The sequence below is a fragment of the Sycon ciliatum genome, chromosome 1, assembly GCF_964019385.1.
Source record: "Sycon ciliatum chromosome 1, ocSycCili1.1, whole genome shotgun sequence".
Lineage (NCBI taxonomy): Eukaryota > Metazoa > Porifera > Calcarea > Leucosolenida > Sycettidae > Sycon > Sycon ciliatum.
Window position 1 is genome coordinate 97452618 of NC_088643.1, and position 12354 is coordinate 97464971.

The 12354-nt window shown below is 46.0% G+C and overlaps 1 protein-coding gene across 1 annotated transcript; it reads right to left on the bottom strand.

Moving 5' to 3' along the window:
* Positions 1–3487: 3487 nt before the first annotated feature.
* On the bottom strand, positions 3488–9160 carry LOC135809351 (uncharacterized). The gene is made up of 2 exons (XM_065322689.1): positions 8276–9160; positions 3488–3547 (listed from the first exon to the last, which is right to left on the bottom strand). Exons 1-2 carry the CDS (start codon positions 9158–9160, stop codon positions 3488–3490), a joined length of 945 nt encoding a protein of 314 aa, XP_065178761.1.
* Between the last annotated feature and the right edge of the window lie 3194 nt (positions 9161–12354).

Below are 12354 nucleotides of genomic sequence, written 5' to 3' on the forward strand. Positions count from 1 at the left end.
ATACCAGCAAACAAAAAATCTCGACAACCATCCTTTGCTACCAGTGTAACCGTCCAACCAGAGCGATTCAGGATCAAGAGTAGAACGACTTTATTATACCATCAACGGGGTTATATGGGACAGAAGTGTAATCCAAGGTGAACATGCAACACAGGTGTGATGTAACACAACGTAAGTGGGAACGTGTAGTAGGATGCACAGTGTGAGTGTGTGAATCTGTTACAGTATCCCTGCCCGACCAATACGGAAGCAGTACGGAACTAATACGGAGCTTTGCCTGATGTATATTTAGTGTATCTCCGTATGTAAGCGTACGGCGTCTGCTGCATAAAAGCGGCTGCGCATTTCTGTTTTGATGAAGATGAGAGATTTTGATAATAACGAGCTATTCAACCTCCAGGTGTGCACCGGAGAGAAAGTCAGTTATTTTGCCGTTTGTTCTTTCACTAATAATTATATCTCAGGTGTGTACCTGAAAGAAGTAGAATAAAAGTAATTTTTGTTGATCTAACCGCGCCTACCACTCCGCTACCCATTACACGATCATGCATCATGTGTTTGCGGGGTTCACGGGGTCTTTTCCGTGAGCGATCGGGTCGGCATCCGGAGTCTGCTGAGCTGGTTGTTGCTGAGGCCCAGGTTGCTCGCATGTGAGAATCTATAAATTGCAGCTAAATTGCAGCATATTATTTTTCATTATAAATACTGGACATGGATATTGAATTAAACTGTACTCAGTGATTTTTTACATTTTACAGGCTAAGTTTTATTATTATTATTATTGTGGAAGAGAAAAGGACATATGGATACGAGTTAAGAGTAACTCTCCATCACTGTAACATGATACTATATACAGTCAGAAAGTGCAATAACTAGGCACAAAACTGACAGAGTACTGAAACATTCGACGTCCTGACACCTAGCTTCAACACATCTCCGTAGCGCTAACCGACAGCCTTCCAACTTGGAAGGTTCAAGGTTATGGAAAAGACCAAAGAGGGGAAGGCAAGCGCAACGAAAACGAGCAAAAGCTACAGTCCCAACGGAACAAAGAATGTCGATTGTTACTGGACGATGACGAGACCAGTACGATATTTGACAAAGCGGTCTAACTACAATTCGAAGCAGCAAAGCAGCACACCACCCAACTTGGGTGGGTCATAAATATCAACGATAAGTAAAGAAAGGGAAGCTTTGCGAAAACGAATTGTACAAGCCGAAAACCAAACTTTTTGCGCCTAGTTATTGCACTTTCTGACTGTATATAGTATCATGTTACAGTGATGGAGAGTTACTCTTAACTCGTATCCATATGTCCTTTTCTCTTCCACATTTATTTATGGCTCAACATCCGAGTTTCAAATTATTATTATTATTATTATCCTCATTTCCTCTGTGCTGCGCTGATGAGTTCAAAAAGAACGAAACAGCATGCTGTCCGCAGATTGATTATTATTATGGGGGTGGCTTTATTGGTTTTGTGTTTGTATTATGCAGCATCCCGGGTCATTTAAGACCATGGGGAGTACTGCTGTTGTATGTGAAGAAAATATAATAAGGAAGACTGAGAAAAAAGAAAGAAAAAAGAGAGAAATACTGTGAACAGCAAATCTACAATGATGCATGTACAATCTATTATACAACTAATCTGCGAGAATGAGACTTAACACAAGCAGGTACAGTAATAGCAAGAGAGCTAAATCAGCAAACAAAATCCGTTGAAAAGTAACCGTCATCAAATCTGAAATCGAGCCCTTCAGCGACACAATAGCACTGAAGGCAGCAATATCATTCTTCTCATTCAACATCAGTGAAGCACCGTCAAAACCGGTGAATGGGGGCTGATGGTATTATTGTTGTCTTTGTTATTGGCAAGTGATTAATATTACGATCATCATCCGTTTGTACATCGTAGAGTGCGGTTGCATTTTTTGAGCTGTGAACATGCCGTTGATCGACTATTCATATCCAAACGATAGCTACAAGCAAGGATCGGTAACCCCAAAGCAGGCCTTTGGGAAGCCATGCTTTGATCTCTACGTTGAGGAGGACGACACAGACTCTCGGTCTGCTGGTGACTCTACTGGAGAGGCGAACGTGTGTTCTGCGGGCAGAACCACACACCCTACGGAATGCGGTCGAGATGCAGGCAGCAAGTCGCCGGTAAGTGACTTAGAGGTTATCTCGCCTCCCGAAGACTCCATATTAGATGTCAATGGCCTGATCGAAAGCATCAAGACCGAAATAGTTGGGACAGTCAAGGCTGAATTGGCCGCCCTTCACGAAGTTTTTTCAGGGATCTCCTCGGCAATCGTCAACATGCAAGGGGAACTCTCCATGATTAGAAAAGAGCAAGCTGACCTTGCACACACGCATACGCCTATTAGTACGGTGCAATCAGATTCCCGTATATCTGCGCTGGAGGACAAGTGTAAGGAACAGGAAGCGCGCCTCAAGTCAGTAGAGCATATGCAACACATGTACACAGAACCGACCCCACTCAAAAAGGCTGGCGATACCGTATCCAAGCCGGGTGCACGTGGGCTGCAAATGCAGCAAGCCAACCAAGGGCGCCTCAAGTCAGTAGAGCATGTACAACACACTGCACCGACCCCATTCCAAAAGGCGGGCGATACCGTATCCAAGCCGGGTGCACATGGGCTGCAAATGCAGCAAGCCAACCACATGGATACCACTACAAGTTGTAGCACTTGCAGATCCACGACCCAGCAGCGCGTATGGGCATCAGTGCTCAATAGCTCCAGTGACAACGGAGCACTTCGGCCCTCCTCCAAGCCATCGGTCACTGCGCAGCCACCTCTCCCACAGGAGCACCGCCAGCAAACTAACCAGCACCAACGACCCCAACAGCGACAACAACAACAACAACAACAACAACAACAACAACAACAACAGCGCCAGAAGCAGCAGCAGCAACAACAGCACCACCAACACCACCAACACCAGCAACACGACGAACAATGGACTACAGTTACCAGCCGCAAACTGAGAGGTTCTCTTGGCTCCCTGCGGAAAGTATACTTTGTTGGCAATATTGATGACAGTTGCGACGCAGACTCCATAACGTCCCACTGTGTCCAGAATGGCATCACACCCACAGCTTGCCGCACCTTTCCTTCTCGCAAGCATGTAGGCACAAAAGCTGCAAGGCTTACAGTCCGTGAAGACCAATGTGCAGCCATCGAGGCAGATGGGTTTTGGCCAGCGCCCATTCAGGTTCGGCCATGGGACTTCAGCGAGGCAAATAGGCCCACAGCCACCATCTAATCGACCGTGTTCCCACTCAATCCCCATGCACCAGTCTTCTTACCTCGCATCTATCGTGCCCAACCCTGCTCAACAGCAGCCACGACCTTGTTCCCACTCAACCCCCATGCACCAGTCTTCATACCTTGCACCTATCGTGCCCAACCCCGCTCAACAGCAGCCACGACCGTGTTCCCACTCAATCCCCATGCACCAGTTTTCATGCCTCGCACCTATCGTGCCCAACCCCACTCAACGTTTGTAAGAGAACAACCTCCACCTGATACCACACCAGTAAACGCATCCCCCCACAACAATAACAATAATTCTTGCATTCGGATATGTACCCTGAACTGTCGTAGTATGAAACATAAACTGGCTGATATTACAGACCTCCTTGACCACCATAAAGTAGACATTTTGTGTATAACGGAAACGTGGCTAAATTCGTGTATCCCAGACGAGATCATTCAGATACCGGGTTACGACCTGTTCCGTCGTGACCGGTCCCAGTGCAGCACTACATGGAGCGACTTGGGTGGTGGTGGGGTAGCAGTCTTCTCTTCGTCCGCCCTTTGTGCTATGCGCCGCCGGGATCTAGAGTGCAACAATTCAGAGATGATAACTGTCGAAACAGGAGCTACAATCATTTCCTGTATGTACCGTCCTCCAAGACACGATAGTCTTGCATTCTGCAACTCATTCAGTCCTCTTCACCCCCTCGTTGACAACCGTCCAGTAATTGTCGTGGGAGACTTCAACTCCAAGAACAATGAGTGGAACAACGCAGACCCTACGAACACTGCAGGTAGACACATGCAGTCCGCCTTTGACGACTATGGCTTCACTATGGTCTCCAAGAACCATGGAACGAGGCCAACTAAAGATTCTAATCCGTCCCTAGACCTGATTTTAACTAATATGCCCCATCTTGTCACTTCATGTTACACATCCATGCCCATTGCAGACCACTGTCCTCTATTTTGCGCATATTCTCCACCAGAGAAACGCCACTCTAGAAGTACTGTCAACGCAGCCGCAGTCTCCAGAAAGGTTGACATGCACCTCCTCAGGCAGAAACTGAGCACACTACCATTGACCGAATGCATGCAGGGCACCAACGTGCACATCAGTTTCAGATGCATGGCCTACTCTGCACTGCTGGACCAGGCAATTCAGGCAGCAACGACCATCACACGCCGGAAAAACACCCAGTCGAACCAACCATGGTTCACAAAAAAACTTAAGACGCAACGTCAGCGAACTAACCGTCTCTATGTGCTCCACCGAAAGGAGCCACTCAACGATTCCTTACGAGCTGCATACAAACTCTCGCGCAACCTGTACCACCGGTCATTAAGAGCCGCCAAGGACACATACTTGTCAACGCTCGGATACACAATGCTTGGCAAGGAAAGAAAGGGTGGCTATGCGTGGTGGAAACGTGCCAAAGCAATATGCAATATTGACCAAACAAATAAAAAGGCAATTCCAGACCTGCAGAACGGCAATGAAATTCACAAAACAGATCAAGCGAAGGCCGAAACGCTGTGTACCTTCTTTGCCCGCCAATGCACCACTCAGTCAACGCCGCCGAATCCTGTAGCAACTAGTATAACAATCAATGAAGCCGACGTCGATGGAAACAAATTTGGATTCGGAAACATACGCCCTGTTGAAGTCTTCGATGCAGCAAAGAGGCTGCAACAACATAAATCATCATCAGACATCAACCTGACAAACCGTATACTAAAGCAATTCGCAGATATCCTTTCCCAATCACTATCAGTATTGTTCAACTACAGCCTTGATGATGGTGTGTTCCCGTCCTCCTGGAAATCATCCACTGTAATACCGGTGTACAAGAATAGAGGTTGCGCCAAAGAGCCTACCAATTACAGACCTATATCCCTCCTCCCATGCATAGCGAAACTAATGGAAAAGATTCTCTCGGAACGTCTACTTCGATACTTGATGACCCATGGTGTAATTTGTAAAGGTCAATTCGCATATGTACGCAACAAGTCGGTAACGGACCAACTTATCTTGCTAACCCAATCAATGGCTGTAAATATTGATAGTGGCACTAATTTTGACCTGATATCTCTAGATTTCAGGAAAGCTTTCGACCGGGTCGACCACTCTGTACTCCTAAAGAAATTCGGTAAGATTGCTACAGCTTCGTCAGTAAAATGGCTGAAGAGCTTCTTAGGGGATCGACAAATTGAAGTGAAGGTACATAGCACTAAATCGAAGAAGCGGAGCATCAACTGCGGAGTGCCTCAAGGTTCCCACCTTTCACCACTCCTATTCCTACTCTATATAAATGACCTGCCCAACGCTATGCAACATTGCACGCAATATCTATTTGCAGATGATGTCACCCTCCTACTGGCTTACAAACCTGAAGACACCCTCGCCAGTAGAGCGAACATGCAGTCTGATCTCGATGCATGTCAAACATGGGGCAGGAACAATGGCGGTGAATTCTCAGCAAGCAAGACAACCGTGCTGTGCCATAGAGCTATCAATGATACACCACCTGCAGGAATCCAATACCAAATGTACAATGAGCCATTAACGGTGGTTTCTGAACTGCAACATCTTGGCATCACCTTGACCGACAACCTGGATTTCCGCAAACATGTCGCCTCAATAACTTCGAAGTTCAGATATCGAGTGCACCTACTGTCAATTATGTCCCAGCAACTTACGCCTTCGGCAATGATCATACTGTACAAAGGGTTTGTAAGACCTGTGATCGAATATAGCTGTACGGTGTGGTCGTTTGGATCTAATAAGAAACCCATGACCACTCTTGATCAATTACAGGCAAGGTTTGCTAGAGCTCTACTGAAAAAGAAAAAAAATTGCATTTGATTACACTTCTTCCAAATCTGTCTTAAATTCTAAATGCTCCCTAGAGTCACTAGCCTATCGTCGTCAAATCATCAGTCTCACTACTTTTCACAGATATGTTTTCCATCATCGTGATTACCTTGCTGATTTCCATTTCAAGATTACGAATAGTGAGCGACGACCAAATAAAATCATTCTTCCCAAATTTAAATCATTGTCTAAGTCTCTCTTCATGTTCCGAACTGCTATTCTATGGAACTGTTTACCCCCCAGTCTAACATCGGAAGCCTCGCTCTATAAGTTCAAAGCTGCCCTCAGGAAATTTACAGCTGACTATGCTTATGCAATCAACGGAATTCCGCCACCTTGCAGTTGATTTTCCCCATTTCTCTCCTCATCAATCCCTACTTCTCTTTGTACATACATCTACATCTACTGTTCTTTCAATCAAATGAACCCCTCGATAGGCACATTGCCTTTGGGTCATTTCATAATAATAATAATAATAATAATAATAATTATTTTCTGCAACTAGGTGCTTCAACTAATAGTTCGAACCATGGGCATTTGCAAACCAATGTAACTTATTAGAGTGTAATTATTATTTCATCTGAGTTATTGACCTGATGATGTCAACTGTGCCAAGGAGCGCCTCCTTTTGCAAGATCGATACACTGGCTCCGGCATCCAGTTCCCTCACAAAGTCAGCAGTCGAGGGGGTTAATCCACCTAATGCCCCCACAATTACTGGCACGATCTTGGCCCGCACCTGCCACATCTGCTCCACCTCACGCTTCAGGCCTTGATATTTCTGTATCTTTTCCACAGATTTTCGGCGGATGTTCCTATCCAGAGGGACACTTACGTCCACAAGGAACGCTTTATCTTTGCCCTTGATAATAATGTCGGGTCTGTTTGCTCCAACGGGCGCTGCTGTTGGAATTGGCACTTCCCAGTAGATTGACACATCCGTTTCAGCACTGTACACGACGTTGGTGAGTTGGTGACTTGTGTACTTATTCGAAATGTCCGATGCACCATACTTCCTTATTATTATTATCCCTCAAACCAGTTAATATTATTATTATTATTATTTCAAAATTTCGAAGGACGCTTCACGCAGCTTCATTATACTTGAATTGTTTGCAGGCAACCTGCCTACACTCAAGAGAGCACTGCATTTCACACAAATCCTTTGGTATCGTTACAAAGTTTCGGTCTTTATGACCATCATCAGGAATGAAGTGGACATGGAAAGAACAGCAGTATAAAAGAAGGAGGCAAGCAAGCAAAGCGCGGTACATAGTGACAGCGCGCGTAGAGAAGTGCAAAGCACGTCATGGCGGGTGTGCATTACTACATATACATGACAACACAAGCACAAACGGCGAGGAAAGTAGATACTGCGCTACAGCAGTGATAACAGCCCAGTTCCAGTCTCACACCACCAGTGAGGTGTCTAGAGCCCCGCGCCACTCGCAGTAAGGTGGTGTTATAGCAGATCCCAGCCACTGTTGTTGTTAATTTCCGGGGATCGCTCCCTGATATTGATGGCCTCCCGGATCCTCCTCCTGGGGCGGTCACGCTCAGAACCGAGATCCCAGATACCTGAGAAAGCCGTTGCTCCCAATGGCAATGGGTCAGATGCATGCTTGGCCGCGAAATGCTCACCCAGCGCGGTGCCGCTCACTGTGTTGCGTGCGTCGTCGTTGTGTTCTTTTGTCCTGGTAGCGAGGCTGCGGTACGTCTCTCCGACATATTTATCACCACATTTGCACTCGAGGTGGTATACAACATTTCGCTCCGTGCATGCCCCTGAACCGGACATGCAGGCGACACAAGCAGCTTTGGGCCGCCCCCGTTTACGGGGCCTGGACGGGTCTACATACCTGCGGCATGGTGGTTTGCGGAGGGCAGACGTGCAAATCATAGAACTTAGACGGCGGTTCCTGTAAATCAGCTGGGCATTTATCTTGTACTTCCGGAGTAATTTATGAATTTTGTTGTGGATATACTCGGTAAGAAACGGTAGGTTGAGGGTGACACGGTATTCATTCTGCACTCTGACACGTCGGGGGCGCATAGCTCGTTCACGTGCCGAAACTATAACTGACTTTGGGAAGTTGTTGAATTTTATTATGTTGGTTACTTTTTCTTCACTTCTTTTTAGGGTGTCGGCATCGGAGGATAGGCGGACGGCACGCAGGAACTCAGAGGAAGCAATTGCTTTCGTTTGCTGGTTGGGAACTGACGAGTTGTAGTCTGATACCAGTCCGCTGTGACATGGCTTGCGGTATAGTTCATAGGATATAGATCCATCTGGTGAGACATGGACGGTCGTGTCCATGAAATTGATTGAGCCAGTCAACTCCGTGGATTGGTGAGTGAATTTAATATTAGGATCAGCATTATTGAAGTGATCTAGGAAACTCTGCAGAAGTTCCGGACCGAGGTTCCACACAATGAAAACATCATCGATGTAGCGCTTGTACAGAACTGGGCTAGCAGGTGCACTACGCAAGAGCGAACTCTCTAGGTCATGCATGTACAGGATGGCAAAGGGGGGCGCTAGGTTATTGCCCATAGCCACACCATCCTTCAGGTGGTACACCTCCGCTCCAAACCGGAAGTAGTTGGAGCTCAGCACATGTGCGAGGAGCTCCTTGACCTGCCCAGTTCGGAAACCGAACAGATCGATGCTGCCCTCGTGTTGTCGGAGGACTCTCATGACTGCTGCAATGCCATCGTTATTCGGGATGCTAGGGTAAAGGGCCACCACATCCATAGTCACAATGATGGTGCCGGGCGGGGCCTTGAGGTTGGGAAACGCGCTCCTCATACACTGGAGTGCTTCAACAGTGTTCTCCAGGTGTGCTGGCACGAACTGGAGACATTGATTGAGGATGCGTTCGAGGACTATGGAGATGTTTGTAACTGGGCTGCCGCAGGCCGCAACGACTGGTCTGAGAGGAATATTGGACTTGTGGTCTTTTGGAAGACCGTACATTTCAGGGAAGCTGTTGTCACCCGGCATCACGGCTGTGTATAAATGCTTTTCCATGGATCCCTCGCAAACTCGGCGGCGCGCTGTCACTATGTACCGCGCTTTGCTTGCTTGCCTCCTTCTTTTATACTGCTGTTCTTTCCATGTCCACTTCATTCCTGATGATGGTCATAAAGACCGAAACGTTGTAACGATACCAAAGGATTTGTGTGAAATGCAGTGCTCTCTTGAGTGTAGGCAGGTTGCCTGCAAACAATTCAATTATTATTATTAGTGCAATTAAGAGTATAATCGATGCAGACATGGCCAGACAACAACGAGTTCATGGAAATTTTTAAGGATTTTTATGTTATTCAAAATCGATTTTCGTGTTCCGCTCATCAGTGAATAGTATCGGAACTGAGGGTACTGTGTACAAAAATAGAACATTTTATAACAGCATAATTAAAAGTGTGAAAAAAAGGAAGTGCTACAGCATTACATAATAGGTGTCAAACATAGTGCATTCATACAAACATAGTAAAAAATTTCCATGAACTCGTTGTTGTCTGGCCATGTCTACATCGATTATACTCTTAATTGCACTAATATAATTGCTTTCTCCACGTCGAATCTATTATTATTATTGTAAAGCTTTCCTTTTGATCTTGTCTCTTATTGTTGTCACCTTTCCACAATAATTGTGTTGCATTGTAAAAAAAGATAGAAAAAACTCCGAGTAGCGCAGGACTCCATCCGTGCCGATCCTCAGTCGTGCCCTCTTCCTCAGGATGCACTTAGATTCCTTCTCCAGCGAGCCCACTGAGCCCGGCTCCCGCTTGCGCTGCGCTTCAGTCAGTTCCTGGATGGAGAAGAGCGTGGTGAGCTGGTGGATGCCGTCATTCTTACTGTTGGGTATTTCCTCCCGTACCTTTTCTAGCCGGCCTGCATGCGCCCGTGCTACCCTATCATATTGTTCACTCGCCTGTAAGATACCATTCAATGTTGGTTCAATGATGACCAGCCAAATGACCAGCCAAAAAACGGTTATGAACCACAATATATTCGGATATCATGATTGTAACATGGCTTTATGTCAGCATCTATTGTTCTTTTTTCCGGTTTGTTAAAACACCTTTCTCCGAAACGCCTGTACGTTGTTGTCACTATCATTTTCCTTCGATAATTTTGTCGTTCAGAACTTGATAATTTTACACCTTTGTCCCGAGTGTTATTATCCCATTATCTTTAGGCTATATAAGATTTTGTCTTTCCAAATTGAGCCATTGCCTGTACTCTCTTTCATGAGAAGGGAGCGAAAACGTTCGATACTTCATGAGAAGTCCATTGTCGACCGGATGTGTAAGATTGCGTGAATGTTTGCATTCCTACCTTGGTTTGGAAATTATTTGCCGCTTCCGCCCTGTGTTACAACAAGTGTCATATTTTATTATTTTACATCCAATCCGGAGAGCGTTTATCATTCCTTTCTCAGTCGCCAATGTGCAGGTCTGTGCACACCTTAGGAGCCCTGGAAGTGATTCATTGGCGTTCACTGGGAAGTTGAAAAGAGATTCCCGCAACCCCTCGAACTCCCCTTAGATGTACGTGCCAGAGCACACACACACCTCAGACCTCAGACATGCCCATCGCGGAAGCGATGATAGCGAACAGCTATGTTTGACATAGCAACTTGTGCTGGGATTACACCATTCAACAGCTTGCAAGGGTGATGAATTGACCGCCACTATTTTTAGCCTGGTATCTACCACACAGCTGTTTGAAGTGACTTTTCTGGCCAGTGAATCCCTATTTTTCATTTTTCCATTTTTTTCTACACACACACACCACACCACATACTCCGGCATACACTGGCTGTTGGTAACCACCCAGGAGAATGAAAGAAAAAAAGAAAAGGAACAGTCCGAGAAAGAGAAGAAAGACGTGTGCGCCCATAATCGTCGGGAATTGAACCCGCAACCTCTCGATTGGAAATCGACTGCACATACCACTGCACCATATGAGCACACACACACACACACACACACACACACACACACACACACACACATATACACACATACACACACGCACACACGCACACACACACACACACACACACACTCACAGGCAAGCACATGTACATAAACATGCTCACACCCACACACATACGCGCACACACGCACACACAGACACACACACACAAGCATTCACAGCTCGTGAACAAGATTCTGCGAAAGCTCTCAGCGCTTGTGTTCCATGGCGTTTCGTGCAAAGTACAAAGAACGTCAGGCTGTGCCCAATGCAAATATTTGCAATTACGTTGACATTTCGCACATGTTTAGCTGAAGGAGTCTGTAGCACTCTCTTGGCTTTTCTCCAGCACATGAAGATACACAGAAGAACACCACGACTTGTACAGCCATGGAACAACCGTACTTGGAGCACTTTTCAAATATCAGCATCAGCGGCGTGCTGCTAGCAGCTACCAGAATGTTGATGACAGGTCTATTGTGTGGTGCACTCTGGGTGATGACAGATGTGATGACCATATGGCATTTTATATTATGAGTGTACCGTCAATCCTTTCTGTAGCAAGTCTCTTGCCGATCATCTGTGAGACATTCCCCATTCAATCTCACACGTCGTCCCTTGACACATGACTCATTGCCGCACTTGCAATTCTACGCCTGAGTACAGTCTTATGTGAGTGATTCTGGTGTAGTCAAAATAGAACAAGCACATGTTCACGGGAAGACACAACACATTTCTATTTTGTCTACTGATCAGGCGCCACAGCAATGCTGGATCTGTGCATTCCGCTCTTAAGACCTTGTGTTTGTGATTCCTAACCAGTACTACTGGAACCACAATTACGGAGCAGTGCCTTAGGAACACGGTTAATAAGTATAATTATATGCTCTCCAAGAACTCACGGCAATACACCCAGCATTTATATTTCCTAAATTTGGACTCCAGAACACCTACTCGAACGTCACACTGTATGCATGTGATTCCATTAATTTGTATCTTTTTTTGGCACAATGATAGTGTGTGAAGAGATAGACAACTGCAAGCCATACAATGCACTGCAAGAGATACAATGCACTGCAAGCCATACAATGCACTGCAAGAGATACAATGCACTGCAAGAGATACAATGCACTGCAAGCCATACAATGCACTGCAAGAGATACAATGCACTGCAAGAGATACAATGCACTGCAAGAGATACAATCCACTGT